This window comes from Larimichthys crocea, chromosome VII (genome assembly GCF_000972845.2).
Source record: "Larimichthys crocea isolate SSNF chromosome VII, L_crocea_2.0, whole genome shotgun sequence".
Taxonomy (NCBI): Eukaryota; Metazoa; Chordata; class Actinopteri; family Sciaenidae; genus Larimichthys; species Larimichthys crocea.
In genome coordinates, this window is record NC_040017.1 from 3,964,901 (window position 1) to 3,984,932 (window position 20,032).

At 38.8% G+C, this 20,032-nt stretch overlaps 1 protein-coding gene across 4 annotated transcripts in view; it reads right to left on the minus strand.

Annotated features, from left to right (window-relative positions):
* Positions 1-2,004: 2,004 nt before the first annotated feature.
* The window catches only part of fstl5 (follistatin-like 5), a 163,141-nt gene continuing 145,113 nt past the window's right edge, over positions 2,005-20,032 (minus strand). For all 4 annotated transcript variants that reach the window (XM_019260614.2, XM_027280893.1, XM_019260615.2 and 1 more), the window contains 4 exons: positions 17,783-17,932; positions 14,079-14,186; positions 11,481-11,605; positions 2,005-4,443 (listed from right to left, as the gene is read on the minus strand). In XM_019260614.2, coding sequence (XP_019116159.1) covers positions 3,741-4,443; positions 11,481-11,605; positions 14,079-14,186; positions 17,783-17,932 — 1,086 coding nt within the window. In that variant the 3' untranslated portion in view covers positions 2,005-3,740. The remainder of the gene's footprint in view (positions 4,444-11,480; positions 11,606-14,078; positions 14,187-17,782; positions 17,933-20,032) is intronic.

Genomic DNA, 20,032 nt, shown 5'->3' on the forward strand with positions numbered 1-20,032 from the left:
TTTATGTTGAAAAATGACAGTCACATGTCACATGACATTGACATGACATTGTTGCAAAAATGAAACCAAAGCAATCAGAAAATTGTGTCATGAAATGTACGCTTGAAACAAAGCTCCTGAACAATTTAACAGTTCTTCTAAATCGATATGCACATAATGTTCAACTGCTTGTTACCATAGCAGCAGCACTCCTGATTGGTGATCTGACACCAAGTGGCAACCTCTGTGCCTGTAAACTGATCCATATGCAGAAGTGACAAAAACTGCAGTTCCTTAAACAACCCCTTAAGGCTGGCTACAGAACTAGTCAGTCTCCATAAGCCCCCATGTTAAAATGTCCAACTACACAGCAGAAATAAACATGTTTACGGCCTCATCTCCAGAGCTAATTCCCCCGGTTATTACAACTGTACTGTAAGGCCTAAAGTTATGCATAATTAACAGTGTGGCCACTTTGATTGACAGGTGTGTGCCATTACAGGCAGCTTGTTTGAGCACCCAGGCATCATTTGGCCCACCTTGGGTTTATTGATGATCCACGTCTTTACCAACCACCTTTGACTACATCAAACTTTGGATTTAATTTGAACACAGTTGTCCTTGGTTCTCTTTTGTAAGTGTTCATGATAAAAGGGTGATAATGCAGTCTTGGGTGTCCCTGATGTTAGAGAGGCAGCTTGTGATCTTTTGCATAATTCACTAATATTATTCTGTGATTTGTTTGGTCTTTCAAATGAATGCTAACCCAAACAAAAATATTCTGTTTTCATCAGCAAACAAGGAATTATAAAAATCTAGAAAATCAACACTCTAACCACAGACAATTGAAGATTTTAAATGACTTCATCTTAATGTGCAGTTGTTTTCACCCAGCATGGTCCTCTTGTGAATTTTTAACTCTGCATATTTCTCTCTATCTCAACATCACAGAGGCTTAAATAAAGGTTTCATTTGAATCAGAGAAACAGGAACCAGTAAAACCATTATTGCTAAAACATTAATGAAGAATCATTTATCGTTGCAGATTTACCTATTATACAAAATAAAAGCAGATTGTTTTACCACAGTCGAGTGAGTAATGTGGGTACATAGTATACCTTGGCAAGAGGTGGAAAGTAACTAACTTAAAGCTTCTGGAAATCTGACTTGAAATTGTAAAAATGCATATATAATATCAAACCAAGCCTCTCATTGAGCATAAACAAAACTAAATAAACACATAACTATTATAAACCTAGTTTAAGAACAGCTTAAGTTGCTGTTCAGACCCTTTATTAAGACCACTCTGCATTATGGTTGCTGCTTACATACATGTATTTATTTGGTGGAATTATTACTAATTACCAAGTGGATTTGAATATGTCTTCCACCACGGTGCCTCTGATACTCAAGTGCTTGCACATTAATCATATTTCTTGTTTCCTTTGCACTATTCCTAACTTTAGCACTCACAGCCAGCCAGTAGACAGTAAAGTTTAAATTTCTTTCCAGCTCAAAGTTGAGTTTTAAAATATTAAAATATAATTATATAAAGAAGAAGTGTATCTTTAATAGTGATGGATGTTTTGTTATTCACCCTTCAGGCAGTTGAATCATGTCCATGTCAATCACTTTTTTTCCAAAAAGTCCAGAACATCAAACTCTCCTCCTCAAGGAAAATAATTTTAACATATATGACATAAACTGACTACATGACAACTTACTCCAACCCTGCAGCTCTGCGTTGCTGATACTATAATCTGCCTTTCTTCCAGTCACAGGTCTAATACTTGTATTTTCTTTCTTTGCTAATTATGATACATTGTCCTGAATGCCTTGCTACAAGATAAATTAATCCAAAGGGATAACGGAGTCTTTACCTTGTTCTTATAGCATAGTAATTGGCAACAGGCTGCTTTAGTTCCTAACGGAAACATGTCAATACATGATCGTATGTGTACCAGCATCTTCAGCGTGAAAGGCTGTTCTAATGAGGAAAAGAGGCAATGGTACGTGTTTTTTTCACAATCTAGTTTTTATTGTTGGGTAAAATGACAAGCGTGTTTTCTCTATATAAATAACAATCACATGGAGGAACATACAAGACATGGCTATATGGAGGTGAAAGCGGCGCGTGTGATCACAATGTGCTTAGGTACAGGATGTTGATAATGACAGCAGTGTGTTTTCATTTCTTAAAAAGGAGTGTGATTATTGGCTTGGATACTGAACAGAAGCTGCGTGAATCTGTACGTTGATGGGAAACTAATGGACTCACAGTCAGCCGCTATGTACAGAACATAAATAGAGAGAAAGGTCAGAGGTCATCGTTAGCGGTACAACTGGATTTAAAAGGTTGAAAAAAAAAACATGTAATGGGGGAACAAAAGGATCAAATTAAAGTCCAAGTATATACGAGTAAGATTTAACAGGAAAGAAAGACTTTATTTAATCTGTACACGTCAAAAGTCTGTACTAAATTTGAGATACAGTTGCCCATTGTGATTCACAGAGTCATAGAGTGCCAGGGTGAAAATGCATAGAAATGTGTCCAGCTAGGATTCATTGACTTGCCAGCTATGTACTACTGCAGGAGCATTCAGAAAGAGTTTCTTATATTCAAAGCTTATCCTCAAAGACCCTCTACACAATACAACCACAACTACCTTGCTCCCCAGTGTGCTAGCTCATCATTACTTCACATTAAAACATCCACTTGAAACATGCTGCCAAACAGAGCAGACAGTGTATGTTTTTCACAGTTCATTCTATTAAACTCTAAGATGCTTTTCTTTTTCTTTTCTTTTTTCTTTTTGGTCCAGGGATATTAAAGTTATGATAGGATTTTCTGCACGCAGAAGTGCTCTATTGACTCATTGCTAAGCAACGTTTTAAATTTCACAATGTGCAGTGTATAAAGCTGGTCCAACTTAACTAACTTTGCCACTGACTTTCATTTTTATGCTTTGGACTAAAGAAAGAAAAAAGATCTATCTATATAATTTCAAAACCTTCCAACGCTGGTTATAATTTCGGATCAAAGGTTACAGATCGCACAACCATAATGAACCACTCAGTCGCTCAGTCTGCACTTCAAACAGGATGGGATCACAGCAAGGGCTCATTTTAATTAGACTGAGTCGGCTGCATTGGATGGACAGATAGATGAGAAAAATAGATTTGCGAGGAACCGCGCTCACGACGAATGGAGGGGTCAAAGAAAGAGGTGTAGTCTGCAGTCACACTGGGAATAATTACGCTAATTCCACTGATGGAAGGGAATTTTCCTTGAAGGCACAGGAAAAAAGTTGGGGATGGGTGAACTCAAATTACAAGAGTTATCTTGACATATATAGTGTATATTTATATATCAACTTCTGCCAATTCACTTAAATATTACTTTTGTTCAGAGATTATCTATGACATTCCCACACTGAATACAATTGATTGTGAATAATAATGCAAAGTTGCACATATATACGGATTCATACCAATTGTCCTGAAAAAGATTACCAGCAAGCAACTTTATGTTGACTTAAACACTCAGTGGAAAAAAAAGGTTTTAACTTGGCTTTAAGACAAGATCAATCCTTCGCTCGTATTTTTATTTATTTTTTGAATTACAGTCCCTTTCAGTGGATTAACAAATGGTCAATTTGGTGTCTTAATCTGTGGTATTCACTATTGTGCTCCCACAAAATAAAGAATCTGCAACAGTACCTTTGAGGGAAAAAAAGCTCATTGGGTCTTTGTGTTATGACCTAAGACTCCCCAACCCACACCACCACATTGCCTTTGAGGACGTCAGTGATCTCACAGTTGAGCTTGCTGAGCCGTCCATCCAAGATGAAGAGGGACTCTCTGGATGGGGTCATAAGGTACTGTCCGAACAATTCGCTGCCGACCATTACCCTGTTCTTACTGCTCCATGGCCACTGGAATGACTTTGTGGCCTCTTTCAAGCTCTTAATCATTTTGACTTTGCCGGTGCTTAGCTCCACAAACAGAGCGTCAGTTTGACGGCCAGAACTGCCAAACACGTTGTACTGGTGGACTTCTGTGAAGGAGCGCTGGAAGGCCAGATCAGACAGGTGAAGGTTGGTGTGGATGTCAAAGGGCTCCTGGATCTCTCCTCGCTCTGATATTATCTGGATCCTCATCAGGCCGTCACCATCATCGACAGTGACCAAGTAGTGGCCGTCTGGAGATACGTAGGGAGTGCCGGTGATGTCACGGTTTTGGCTGATCACGCTATCTGTTACACTATCCAAGATAAGTTGGGGCTGCGTGGCGCCGGTGGAGTCAGGCCTGCAGTTCACAAAGTAGTAGCCACCGAGATGGGTGTAGGCTACAGACTTGGGGATGCAGTTGTACTCCCTTAAGCTGATGTTTTTCACATATGAAGTTGTCTCGAGGTCGATCTTGTGGAGAACAGGCTCATTTCGATGAAGGATGAGGCCGAATCTGTACACAAAACAGAAAAACAAAGAAAAAGATTGGTAAGATTTAATCAATAACACTTCTTGTAAAAAAAAAAAAAATCAGTCAAGTCAGTTGGTCCACCATTTCTATCCAATAGCTTAGAGATATTTTAGTATTTTTTAGATCAATTGCCTTGTGTACAGACATTCATGGTTCTCGGAGGATGAAGCCAACAGAGTTGAAGTTTAATATCGCACCACCCACAAGTCAATGTTTTTACTTATCCAGGTAAACATCATTGTGAAAAGAAAAAATGATGGCTATCCAGTGTTGTATGGTTTGTAGTGAAATGTGGTGCAGACATCTATGTTCAGTTCAGGATGAATGGAATAATAATCTTGGTTATTACTGTGGCTCCCTAAACCCATCTAGCGGCATCATCGGGTCACATTTTATTTAATTCTCCCCATCAGCCTGAGATATAAGATATTTAGTGCTAAGTGGCATGCTAGCACGCTGAACTTACATGGTGTACATGGTAATAATTGTATTTTAAAAATCGTCATGGTGGCACGCTGATGTTACTGAGGCTGTAGTTTCTTTCTCCAGAGCAACTAACAGTCACATTAATTAAATAAGGCACATGCAGTGATTTTACTTTGTGAGTGGTTAAAACAGCAGGAAGTCTCATAAATCCTGAGTCCAAGTCATTTTAAAAGGGTCATTTAATTATGCAGTCTGTCTGGAAATCCATTTTCCAATACTTTAATTCACGAATGTGCCCGTAAAGGATGTTGATTCCTTTTTGTTTCAAAGCACCATGTGGTTAAAAAAATATAAAAGCAGCACAAGCCACACATCAAGGGTCAAACTGAAAGAAGACATGTAAATCGGTCCATTTAACCTCTTCAACAGACACATTCTAGCCCTCGACAGTCTTCATAATTATTTTTTCCTCTAATAGAATTTTAGTAGTTTTATATGTGGGGCATTGATCAGTGAAAATGCTTGTCATTACAAAAACCCAAAGAATCTGTTAATGGCACATTACGTTTTAACAGCTGGACAGGGTAGAGGGGGAATATGCAAGGAGCTGACAGGCCTCAATTAAATGTGAATACCAGCTGATCGATGCTGACAGGCACTTCAATCTTGCCATCATTCATCATCTTTTATGCCATTCGAACACTAGGCTGTCTGTACCTGTGAACAGAAAATGGCTGTTTGAAAGCCATAGAGCACATTATCATCCGTGTGGAGGGAATCATTGATCCAGAGATTGTTTTGTCCACTGGGTCCAGCCACTGGAGCCATAACAGAACACATCTGTGTTTTCTTTTTTGATGGCTCATGGAGAAAAAAACTAAAACATCTTGCATACAAAATAAGAAAATATGATGTTAAACAATCTTTAATTTACTCTTTATGTAAAGTTGGAAAGACATGGGGATGGCTTCATACCACTTTTTAACCCAAACTAGTCGCTTTATTTTAGAGCCAACCCAGCCCAGTTTTATGACAGGTTGGTTGTCGTTTGACATTTAGTAACTGTCAGGACAATTTGGTGGATTTCTGGCATGTCAGAATGGCATGTTTTGGCTCAGCTGTCTTCCAGTTTGAAAAACTCTGCAATCATATTTTCCACATGTCAAAAGAGTCATTACAAACTGTAGTGAGCTTATTTTAATTTGTGCAACTGTAAATTTAAAGTGAACTTTGCTAAAAACAGCCTTATAAACATCTTCAAAGCAATCTGTGGCTCCACTGTTTATTGTGAAGGATCTCAAGTCAAGAAAATATAGTGTTTGTCAATCTGAAGGAATATTTTTAAACGTGCAAAATATAAGTTATATCCACATTTCTCTGTCCAGAACAAAATTATGTTAAATACAAGCAGCCAGTTTAGATTTGATTGTTCATAACCTGACAACTTTCACTGTTAATTTTCAACCTGCATTAATGATGGGCTATACGTAGTTATGTGTATGTGAGCAGCTAACGCAAACCAGTGCTGCTGAAATGTGTTTAATTTACAACAATGTTCAATGTGTCAGTCAAAACTGTAGAAGCCTCTTGGACGAGTTAAACGTCTTCACGGATCTACAACAAATCCAATTGCCCAAGATGTAGCATAGACAGTTTAATCTAAATGAGCTGCTAGATTTTGGACAATTTGTGGATATACTTATCTGTTCCCTTTAACACTTCATGGTTCATCATCCTTTGTGTTTGTTTTTTTGTGTGTGTTTTGAACATGTACTCAGTTTGTCAAATGACAATTCAATTGTTGTTTCTAACATTTTAAAATTCATAAAACCGTGACCGTGATCAATATTATCAGATTTACCTCCACTGGAAACTGAAAAAGTCAATTCACCTCAACCAGCATACGTTTATTTTATGACTCACTCTAGAAATTAGTCTTATTAAGTCTACAGATTTTTCCCTCTTCTAATTTAACAGATTGCAGAGTAGAGGTCTTGACTTTCCTGTCAAACCAATTAAATGCCTTTATGTGACTTTAAAGAGCTAAATTTGACACTAAGCACACTGGTTCTTGCTACGTCCCACGCACACATGTGTACTAAAAAACAACAACAAAAAAAAAAAAAACTCTAGACAGGTAGGTGTTTGGAGACATTTTAAAATGTTCTGTGCAGTTTCAACCTGAAGAAACATTTTTCTTTTCTCATCCGCTCGGAGACAGAGCTGATGATCAACAGACGAATATAACCACTGCCTGTCAAACACAGTTGAAATTGTTCTGCTGTGAATTGTATTCAATACTGTTACCGTTGTGACAGATCAATGGTTAGTGTGCACACACTGTGATATATTAGTAACATGTTTGGAAGCTAAAGGTCAATACTGCATTTATCCTGCAATGAAAAAAATATTTTCACCAGCAGCAAGATATTTTTTCATGTATGATAAATTAATAATCAGACATTGTTTGGCCTCAGTCGAATGTGAACACAGCTAGTTGCTTCGTTGGCAGACCCAGATTGCTTTCAGCCCAACTGACAGCTTCTGTTTGTCGTTTGTACCAATGATTAATGCATTAAAGAGTCTTCCTGGTTCTGCACAACAGAACTACTTCACACTGTATTATCTTATCTTCATGTCAATACTTTGACTTTTAGAAATGACTGGGTCTACACTTGTACCATACAATATGCTGTATGGTAAAAGATATCCTTAGCACAGCAATTCTTGTTCACCTATCCTCCAGCAAAAATACTGTACATCAAACCAATATTTCGCTTGGCTTATTTTGGCAAAGGGTAGTCTAGCATTCTATGGTAGATGTGGGCTAAAATAAGTCATGTTTTTTCTTTTCTTTTACTGTCATGCGGAGTTGCCTGACTGTAAGTCGATGGGTTTAATGAATGACATCGCCTAGAAGTTCCTGCTTACATTATAATAGGTGTTAAGGGAATCCCGTCTCTAAACAATCCCCGGAAGTTGCTGAATGTATGTTTGCTGTTTACACACCGCTCATGTTGCTAAATCGACTAATCAATGCTGTGTTCTTGCCAGCAGACAAATGGCGCGTGGGGATACTAGATAAAAAAAACAGCTGTCTGGATAAAAACACATCCATGCACATGTATAAACCTAAAGCTGCGTACTTCAGCTGTATATGACTTCATCACCGCTGTTACAAGCCTGACTAATGAGTATGAAACAAAACCACATGGAGAGCCAACAGTATCTTAATGTGCTACTTCCATCTGCTTTCAGTTAAATGTAGTAAATCAAATAATGAATTAAGTCTAAATCTGTCACAAAAAGCACCCACTGACTGAGCAGACCAAGCGGCAACCTCCATGACTGAAATGAAGACAGTTCCTCAGTTCCTCAAACGTCCACCTGAGGCTGGCTACAGAACGAGTCAATCAAAGTCCTCATATTAAAATGAGGCCAAGATGGCAATGACCAGAGCCACCACATTGAGCTCTTCAGAAACCTGTGGGTGATGTCACTGATACTACATCCATGTACTATACTGTCTATGAACAAAAGATTAGAAGCACAATGTAATTAGAATTTAAAATGAATAAACACAGAAATAAGTGAATACATATTGTAGCACTATTGTACTTTACCAAATTACTTTGTAAAAGTATTTATATTTTGCTGATAACTCCAGCAAAATGTACATATTATTACATTATTATTGAGCTATTATAAACTGATTATCATTTTTTACCAGTTACAGTTGGGCTAAATGACCATATTAGCAGTAAATCAACTTAAATTTGTCAGCTGTTACTGACTTTTTCATATTGTTAGTACAGTTTTAACTATCCCTTCAGTATGTATTAATCCATTTTCAGCAATTTAGCAAATCAATGATCAAATTTAAAAAAAATCAAAAATATTGAAATTACTTTTTTAACCTTAATTGTGTATTTAAAAAATGACCACTAGTGCAGAAACAAGAAAAATCAATTGGTCAGTCTTTGGAAAATTCATCAGCACTTCTGATTAGCAATATTTTCCAAACATTCTTTGCTGCTTTTGCATGTGGTGGCAATTTTCTGACATTTTCTGGACTAAACTAATTGCCAGACTAATTGATAATCAATCAAGTCAAGTTAGAGCTGCAATGATTAAATCAACAATTGACAGAAACACTAAGCAGCTGTCTTGTTAATGAATTTAGGTAAAAATGCTTGTAGCCTATAAAAATTTGATCGCAAATTAAGTGAGAAGTAGATGTAACAGGCATTTTTATGACTACATCATTATTAGAAAAAATAACATAACACTTGCTGTGGCCAGTCCACACAATTATTTTACAATTATATACTGTAGTAAGAAAACCTTTTGTCTATCTAGTGAGAGGTGCCACATGTGGAGTATTTAAAGGTAATTGTTGAGGTATTGTGTTTCACATTTTCCACATAAACAGCATTCGCAGTAAGAGACCCGGCAGCAGGAGTAACCTGCAGTAAGCTTCTTTTCAAAAGCATCCAAATGGTTGAGCAACTAGTTGGTAGAGATGGCAATTTTCAAACACCACATTGGAAATAGAAATGCGGCCACACTTTCCGGCAATCTGCCCTGCAGGTCTCAGTGGATCTAATTACAGCTGGGCTAGCAACCTCTACACACAATGCACACACACACTGGACTGCTTTCTCCTCCTCTACCGGGGGCCGTTAACATCCTGAAATCCTCCAGATCCTCCTGCCTGTTCCTGGCCTCTCTGTGACATTAGTCAGCGTTTGGGACTGGCTTTTCTCTGTTTACCTTAAGCCTGAGTTTGAAAACTGCCCATGACTAAAAACCACATCATTGCTTCAAGACACTCTGCATTCAGCATGTCTGTGCTTTGTTGTTGATCAACTGAAGTGTTAGGAAAGAGGTTAGGTGCCAACTGTCTCCCTCTGGCTATTGTCTGTAGCTTTATGCAGATATTTTATTTCATCTTAGTGAAAACACATAAATAATAAGTTCTAGTCCATCTGCACTAATGACTTGTATAATTAGTGTTATTGAAGAAGAATCAGCCTCTTTGACCCAGTGACACAAAGAGTCTCAGAGTCCACCAGTAATGAGGAAGCAGTAGCTGTGATTGAATCCCTCCTCTTTTTGATTTGCTTCTGATATTGTTAAAGAGAAAATGTCAGCAGCTACAAACATTACAGCTGACTGAGTCCACATGGCCTCTGTGTGTAGGTTTAAAGAATCTTTTTCTTTGAGGGGCGTACACGACCTTCACTGCATTCCAAATGAGGCCAAGCTGTTAAAGCTGCATCCTCTGCTTGGTTCAAATGATGGTCAACAGCGTTTACTTCTCATTCTGGATGCTTAGTATCAAAATCATACTGCCTATCCTTGTTTCAGTGGCATAGCTGGTAAAAACAATGTGCCCAAATGTTGATACCAATTCACTTCATATCACAGATGCATATCAAAAAATAAATGAGTCAGTATCTGTGTTGAGCTTCCCTGAATCATACATTATCTAGTTGTAGATTCAGAAACAGAAAAATAAAATTGCTGTTTTTGTTTGAGCCTATCCGTGTGATGCTTGGATACTAATGTGATTAACAGTGTGGTAATTAAGGGTTTAATCAAGGTTAACAATATACACACAAATCTGAAAAACAATTTTGATGATAGGTTAATTATATAAAAACAAACTGCTGCACATTCTCTGGTTTAACTTCTCAGATGTCATGACCTGCTGCTTTTCTGTTTAATATAGTTGCAAAGTGAGTATCACCTGGATTTGTGCTGTTTGATTTGGACAAATCAAGACAATAGAAAAGTCACCTTGAATTTTGGAATCTTGTGAAACAATTGTGGAACATTTTATACAGTTAAAGATTAACTCGTAATTAACGTAATCATTTCTAACTAAGATAATCACTAGTTGCAGACCTGTGGCCAAACAGGGCTTAAAGTGTCGCCACACCACAGACATATGATCAATGCTGTCGCTCTCTGTCACAACACAAAACGTTTCCACTGAGGAAGCCTTTGTCTCTCTGATCTAATTATCAGACTTCTGATAGCAAAACAATAGCATGTGGTGTGTTTCGCTAACTCAATAAGCCCTGCTGAGTCTACATGGGGAAATGGGCTGATTGGTTAGGAATAGCCTTGTTTGTCAAACAAACTTCCCGACAGCATATTGAAGTTTCTCATTTGTTTAAATCGATCAAACGTTTCTATTGTGATCAGTGTTTATTTCATCAATCCCTCCTGGCAGAATTACAAGACTGATCTTTTAATCCTAAAATGAAGTCAGTGGCTTTTTGGATTTATAAATTCAGATATGAAAAGTTAATTCCACAGCTGACGTAACGAGGGTTTATTTTTAGAACTATTCCAGGTGATTTGCCACGGTCCTGCGGTGCAGATGATAACCGGGCCTTTCTCCAAAAACCTCCATTACCACATTAACAGACAAACACACAGCCGCTCGCACACGAAATGCACATCCAAATCATTGTTGTAGTATTGGGTCGAGGGGAAAAAGAAGGGAATAAAACGCCAATGGGGTGAATTTAATTTGCAAATCAATTTGCATTAAGAGTGCTCTTGGATCATACTGGACGTACCTGATGTGGTTAATGATCAGGCTGGAGGCGGGAATGAAGAAGTCGTCCACCCTGTCGAAGCGCCTGCCGACCGGCTGTGTGTGAACGGTGTGGTGAGAGATTCTCCCACTGGCTTGATTGATCACCTGGTGAACACCAATGGAGACGGAGGTGGGTGTTAAACATGAGCTTGATAAATACACTCAAGGTTGCCGATTTCTCCTCATGTATGTCTCTCATACTTATTTGTAGCTTACAATCAAAATACGTGTATATTTTATTTCATTTTTTTATTCCATAAAAGCAGTTTCATTATTTTTGTCTTTGCATAGATTAGGGATTCATCTCTTCCCTTATTTCTGAGATGTTGGAGCTTCACAGTGGGAGGTGATGTGAGCTGTTGTCGCTGGTGTATAATACTGCTGCATGCATGGAGGCATGCAGATGTGTGTGTGTTTGTGTGTAGGCAGGGTTCACTTTGATTGTCCCACAATACACAAAGAAGATTGCCACAGACCAAACTCTGCATTATGAATTTCTGTGCAGGCGATGACGAGCACGATTGTCAGGCGGGTAAAAAAAACAAGACAAAGCTCGAGCTGAATCAAAAGAAGATGAAAGATACATTTTTTTTTTTTTTTTTTTATACACCACCTGTCAGTGTGGTACACGGTTTGCAATGTTTCTGTACATGAGCACACAGCATCTGAACTAAAACAATAATGACATCTAAGTGGTGACTTCCAGTTTTAGTTTGTTGTGTTGTTTACATCCATAATTAGGTGAACAGTGTAAGAATTCGAATGCGTTCATTGATATGACTTCACATAGAACAATAAATTGGCCTGCTGACATTAGAGACAGCAAACTAAAGATGTCTGACAGGACTAATTCCATCAGCAAAGATGTCATGTCAGGCGTTTAACTTTGCCAGTATGACTCAACATGTTATGTACTGATATGGCAAAAATTTCCATCACAATATATAATTTGGTAATGCTGCCATTTAGAAGAGTATCCTGATTGTGACTGAACCCTGTAGAGGTGTAGAGACCAGAGGATTCATTAGACCTCTAGTTTGTTCACGTAAAAATATTATAATATAATGCAAACATAGCTCGGTTTAGAATTAAAATGAAAAAAGTAAAAAGAACCTTGCAATGTATTTTGTGATCAGAGAATATATTAACTAACTGTGCAAACATGCCTTAACAAAACAATACAAATTAGTTTGCCTTATAACTTAACATATTTTGCACACCGTCTTAAATCTGTTCAGTGTCATGTTGTATTTTTGTCAACAATTTTCTCAGCTATGGAGGATAATGCAAGTTCACTTACAGCGAGCAGACTGACCATCATTACGATTGACTCCAGTGAAATATATCCTACAGTCTGTTTCATTACCTCCGCTTGTTTGAATAGACAGCAACAGAGAGAAAGAGGCACAACTCACTTTCATATCCCTTAATTTCACCAACGCTGTCTTTACCACCATTGTCAGCTCAAACAATTCTTTGGGGGAGGAGAGTGGTGTGTACTTTAATGTGCAAGCACAAGAACTGCACACTGATTTGCTGTTGACGTGTTTATTTCTGCTGTGTGATCACGTGATAGTTATTGACGAGACATAAAAACAGATGTATAAAATATCACATGGCAAGGAATGAAATAAGTCCTTGTCTGCTTTTAGTAGGGCCCAGCTTTTATTTGAGACTCGGCCATTATTTGGCTTTTATATGAGAGTTTGTCATATATCCATGTTGGTCTGTGTCAGCCGATAAGTGACATTAAACTGCCATACATTTCAAACAGCAAAATCTTTATTATTGGTTGATATATTATGAGTAGATTTTTTTGGGAGATCTGAATTTCAGGTCTGATTATAGATGTGACCACTCCACACTTCACCCTCACAGTCGATGTTTTTATTTTAAAGTCCGTATTCTGGAGTTCAGAGCCAAAACGACTGAAAATGTGTCACTGTCCAACTACTTTCACTAGACTCTAAGTGACTATTAATTACCCCTCATCAAGCAAGGCAAACAAATCAACTATTGAAGATCCCGGAGAGGCTGGTGTGATTAATGCCACATTCATGTCATACTGGAAGGAGGGGTCGAACAGGACAAGTTGGAGGAATTTTCGTTTAATTAGCTGCGATCTTCTTCCAGATGGTGATTATAAGGTTATTTACATTACACTGTTGGTGTGTCACGATGAAAATGTTCTACAACAAAAGTTCATTGTAGGTTGAATAAAGTGTGAATATAACTGATCAGTGTGTTTTTTTATGACCTTATTATGAAAAACTTTTCAAACTAGTTTTATGCAATCAGTGACCAGTAATCCGATCTAAAGCTGAAACAATTAGTTAATCAGTCACTATGAGTCATTTTTTATTTTAAGTCAGATTGGTAAAAGTGACTATTTCCTGGCTTTTATCAGTTTTTTTATAAAGTGAGTTTAACACTCTTGGACTAACCTTGGCTCAAACCCTGACAATATTGAATTCCTGGATCTCTGTGTGACTCATTCTCTGCCGTTCTATCATTTTACAAGGATCTCTACAGCAATAAATAACATTTGACTGTAATAAACAGTGAATTATGGACTTACTTGGAGGGTGGGGAAGTTCTTCTCCATGTCTCCCCAGCTGAGCAGCCACACCTGGTCGTGAGATTTGTCATAGTGAAGCTTTACAGGATAAGGGTCGGTGCTGACCGTCTGCAAGGGGACACACACAACCAGGACTTTGAATAGACAGCGTGGCCTCAGAATAACAATTCAAAGCAATCAACTTTGCTTTTGAAGAGATCCCTCTTTGATGCGCAGCGGTAATGCTTTTGAAAAGTTTTCCTGCAGACTAATGCATCGGCAGTGGACAGGAGCAAGGCTTCTTTTAACAAGGTGGACTGGAGGTGTGTTTTTATGTATATGGTGTTTTTGTGTGTGTGTGTGTGTGTGTGTGTGTGTGTGTGTGTTAGAGCTGCATTTCAAATCAAGTGGTGACAGACACAATTGCTTTACCACACCGAAGTAATTGCTTTCAGTCTTTATCCGTTTCCTTGACACTCGCGGCAATATTCCATGTCAGAACAACAGATGAGTTGTATGTGACAGAAAAGCGCTCCTCATGCATTATGTCCACCTGTGAGTGCAGATAGGCAGCCAGCTCAAAGGGAATAGAGAAAGCACTGGGGAGAAGAATGCACGCAGTAGCTACACCCACCTAACAGCAGCGAGAAAAAGCAATCACTTTTTTTTTCAGGAAAATTATTGCTACCCTGTATTCCCACAATCCCTTTTGACTGCAGCTTACTTTCTATACTATTTATTTTGCCATGGAGCCCTAATAGTATTGTTTACCTAGGCAAAATATATATTGTTTCACTGCAAGAGCAAACAGCTCCTGAGAGAGTTATTGCAAATAAGATGAGAATATCTGTTGAATCCTAACTAATCTCTGAGCTTGTAGTCATTGGAGGAAACAGGTGTTCGTGTTGTTCTTTTGCTTTTGACTAACAACTTCTTTCTGGCTGGGGAAGATTATTGAGATCCTCAGCCAATATGGCCGCATAAACTCTAGCGCTGACTGCAGATGTCAGAGATGAAGCGTGGAAAACATTACAGCAGCTTTAAACATTTATGTGTGTGCACTCTGCTATTAATTGGCTATAACATGCGAAACACATTCTGCTCATTAAAAAGTCTTCACTGAGTATTTAATTGGTAACAAATTTCAAAATGCAATTTGCTGATATTATTACTTTATGCACGTCAATCATATTAATGACTCAATGAGAAAATGATGAGCAGGGAAACCAAAACCAGAACTTGTCTCTCTTACTACTCATGACGGGTTCAGGTAGTTAATTAACAGCTGCTAATATAATGCAATGAAGAGAAACCTCCAGGCGCCTGAATAATGAGCTCGTGGCAGTCTCAGGTACACCAACCTGCTTACTGGCATGTCCCCGAGAGTCTTGTGAGCTGTAAACAGCCATCACGGTGTCAAAAACATCTGCAGGGATCAGAGCAACCCTGGATTAACCTGACACACCCAAAAAACCCACTGACACCAATGATTTAACTCAACACGGCGTGCAAGAAATGTGCTGAATGTTGTCAAGTAGGAGCTACGCTACTTCCTGAGGCGGCCTCGCAAAAATAAAATTCCCTCAGGAAAATAAATGGTGCTGCTGCACAGTGGCACATGTATTTGAGGCATTGCCTCTTACTCCATCTGCGAGTAAAACTGCAGGGTTGCCATGTTACAATATCTATGAAGGGTTGCCAGGTTACAGTTACCATGAAGAGGTGGGTCTCAGGGTTACTTGGTCACCACATCAGTGTGGCAGTTAAGTGTAGGTCTTGACTGTTGCACTGTTGACTGTATTGAATGGGTTGGGTCAGAGGTTTAAGCTGAAGGTGAGGAAGCTGATCTCAAAGCTGAAAAAAGGAGCTCTTTAGAATGTTAGTGCAAAGTGGAACGGAGCAGGGGTGATGCACTGCAAAGGCTCGGGACAAGTGAGAGAAACCTAGAAGATGTAGAAAAATCTGACACATGGAATCTGTTTTCAAGCTAGGCGTGGGATTTGTCTTTTGAATTTCTTTATGAAATCTAGTCCAGGTTTAACAACATTTGCAAGCAGCTAAAATGATACATAATTAAAAGGATTGAGACATGTAAACAGCTCCTGTTCACTGAGAAGTCAAACGGTTTTCAGTGATTAATTTAACAACTTGTGGCTGCAATCTGAAAATGAGATAAGCAGCACAAGACATGAGATGATGATTATATGTGGAATCGGACACATCCGGCTGACACATACAAATAACAGGTGTAACCTCGGCTCAAGTAGCTTGTCAAAAATAAGGTGTCAAACACTGGAGGTCCTGACTCAAAACTTAAAATATTGATATGACATCCATGACAGTTTCACTCACAAACAGCAACATCGTTTTTCTAGAGAGGTTTCAGCACTTTGTTTGTCCTGTCGAACTGCTAAAACACACATTTCACTCCTGGTCAAAGAGAGGTGTTTGTTCTTCCTCACTAATGATCCTGGGTTGAGTATAGATAGTAGCTTGCAGAGAGCACTCCAGTTTGTTACATCTGATGTAATCTACTGCTGGTGACATACAGATGACAAATATTAAAACAACATATAGTGTCAGTAAGGTGTTGTACCACCACGAAAAGGACATTCCCTGATTTCATTAGTTTTCTAACGGTGGTGGAGAGTGCTGTTAAACTGCTGTCAGAATCTCCCACAGAGATGTGGTAATTTTGAGGGCTGTAGCTAATGATTCACATTTTCATACTCATAAAACCATTGAGTGAGCCCCATGCGATGCAAAAATTAGTCCTGTTGAACCAAAAAAATTTGATTTTCTTTTTTTTTTGTTTTTTGTTTTTCCCAGATTTGTTCGTTATGGAGCTAAGCAAAAATGAAACTGTAATGTTGCCACCTGATGTAACATGAAACTGGCTGTTTGAAGCCAACCTTAAATCGAACCGTACCAACGTTGGCCCTTGGTTTGGCTCTGTTGCCTTCTGACAGGGCAAACTTACTCCCACCCACATTATAGATAGCATGTTAATGTTTACATCATTATTTAAATCACTGACATACTGAAGCGTGATTCTGAGTCAACTGCTGTTAAACATATCTTGCATGCAGCTTGTGCAGATGTTGAACTGAAGATGAGAAAACTGATCTTGAGCTCATCTGGGCCATTCTCAGCTCACCACAGCACAGCACAGCACAGCACAGCACAGCACAGCACTCACTCTCGTCTATTAGTATCCTATTAAATTATTACTCAAGTAGAATATTTTAGGTCTGAGCATATTTGATGCACAGGCTGCTTTCTGGACAGAGTTGGAGCACATAGTCCAATGTTCTCAAATAATTGAGGATCTGGATTGATTCTGAAGGACGTCGTATTGTATCAAACTGTTTCTTGAGTCGAAAGGAACAATTTAATAAAAAAAATGTGTCCTCCCTTCAACAAAATCAATCATAGAAAATACCATATGTGGTAATGATTTATCGAAGGTTCTTGGGAAATATGTTGTGTTCAATCAATGTGGGAACATTTGATGTTTTTTTTCTGTGTACCTGTTTGACAAAATAAGTGAAAGAGAAGGGGGAAAAAAATTCAACCTTGAGGGTGTTTGGCAAAGATTTTCAGTTCATTTTTTTTTTTTACTCTCCTCTGCTCCGTGTGAAATTGTTAACCCCTCTCACATCATACATTATTGTCGCTGGCAGAATAGACATGAACCCGTTTTTCCAATTTAGCCTGAAAACTACCTGGACAGCCTTCTGAGACTGGATGTCAACTATGAGCACTCGATCCAAGGTTGGTTGTGTCACATAAATAAACTTGTCCTTGATGTTGACCGCTGATGACCACACACACCTCTGAACCTCTTCTCCTGGTGAGGTGGGGCACACCTCCTCCTGGAAAAAAACAAAAGCACACACATGCAGTCACGGTTAACTAATTGTTTTTCATATCAGAAGGAAATAGTCATTAAAACACAATTATCCTCATCCAGTCGTTATTCTGTGTTGTTTACTTCTTGCAGTCTTATCACCCTGCTGATGTGACTTGTGTTATCTTGACAACTTAGATAAATGAGCTGGAAAAAAAATCTCTGTAATTGCCATACGAAATCCACAGAACAAAGGCTGCATGATCTGCGGCTGTACAGCTCCCAGTCCTGGCAGCTCTCTTCTGTCCTGGCCAATGGGAACCTTAACCGGCCTTCTGTCTCTGGAGCTTTCCTCCCCTTCGCTCCCTCCCCGACCCTTCAAGCCTCCAGGCTCTGCCCAGTCATCTGTTTCAGACTGTGTGGGACGATTTAGGGAGCTGCTGGCCAGCAAGGATGAATGAAGGGCTCCGGCATGATGGGATGAACTCTTTCTCCCATATTTACAACCACAGAGGCAGCCCATGACAGGTGCCTTCCCACAGGCCAACTTCTTTCAGTTAGAGAGGCATTAGGTAATGCATGTACTTCATTGAACTCTATCAGGGATGAGGGGGAGCTGCGGCATCCCTGACAGAATTTATTTCATCTCTACTCCAGCGCACCACTCATCCTGTCCCCTGTATTTTATGTGTAGAAAAGCAGGTTAATTTGGGTAGACATGCAACAGTAAAATCTAGTAAAAGGTTGTTTCATGATGCAGAATGCTAAAATAACGACAGCGCTACGGCATTTTATCTCACTTTCCGTATCCAGTTGCAGCACCATCTGTTAGCGTTTTCGATCTAAAACAGGTTGGAAAGTCAGTTTTTAAAAGCCAGAAATCCCTGCACTTGCTGAAGTAATCGTTGAGTCATTGGTATTGAACCCTGGAAAGGCCCTGCAGACCCACAGCATGGTCATTTTGTGGTACAGTGCTGTAAATATCTAACTTATTGCACCTTTAAGAGGTGAGAAATCGAACATCTGATGCCCAGCCGAGGGTGTGAATGGAGGCGGCTGTAATCCTCCCTGTGTTTGTGTGTTGCATATGTCTGTATGCGTGTGGGAGCATTGAATGTATGTGACTTATGTGCTAACTGACAGCTTCTAAAGACTGCAGATATGTTTTTTTCTCTTTATTATGTAAATGCCTACACTCTCCGGATAGAGAACGGTATATACTTTTCATGGATTCACTAAAACCCTTACTGCATAGAACACTGCAGCACGACACAAAGAATACTGTACTGTACTGTTTCTCTTCAACGGAAACTATTAAAAAAATACCACTGCAAAAAGGATTTTTACTCTTTTCACTTGTGAACGTGGATGATGGCATTTAAAGAGCTGTGTTGAGAAATATGAGCGCTCGGATACTCCCCAGTTAAGCCACTGGATGATTTGTAGAGCTAATATATTTATGACACGACGTCCACCGTCTGTGGGGAGGAAAACTGCAGAAAACAGTGAAGCGGCAACATCCAAAGTGTCAAAAACAAGGAACTTTACAGGAAAGCCGCAGCAGCATGCACATTTCTGTTCTCTCAAGGTTTCTCCAAGATTCCGAGACAGCATTTTTTCAAATGGTAGATAACTCAACTGGAATTTAACCTTTTTTCCACCTAATAACATCACATCTTCATTCACCATCATATACACATGAGGCTCGCTGTTTACAGATTCAACAGATTTTCTCCTTGCTTCCCTAAAGTTGAATCTCTGGCTGTGCCAACAACATTACAGTTTACAGTAAATAAGGCCGTCTGGGGAAAAAAAGAGCTCAGAAAATGTTTCTGGTGAAAGTGAGGTGAAAAATGAAGAGGGAGTGCAAATGAGCTGTTGAATATGTAGCCGAATCCCTTTTGGTACGTGCAACAATGCCTTACAAATAGAATAAAGAAGATTTCATTTTGATTTAATCAAGTTGTACCTATTTATTTATGATGTAAATAAATTAATATAGAATAATATTGTTATTATGTTTTTTAATACAAAGAGTTGTGTATGCATGGTACAATGCCAATAAATACCCATAACACCCTCTCTATGTTGAACTAATGAAACATCATTTAACAACACAGCACTA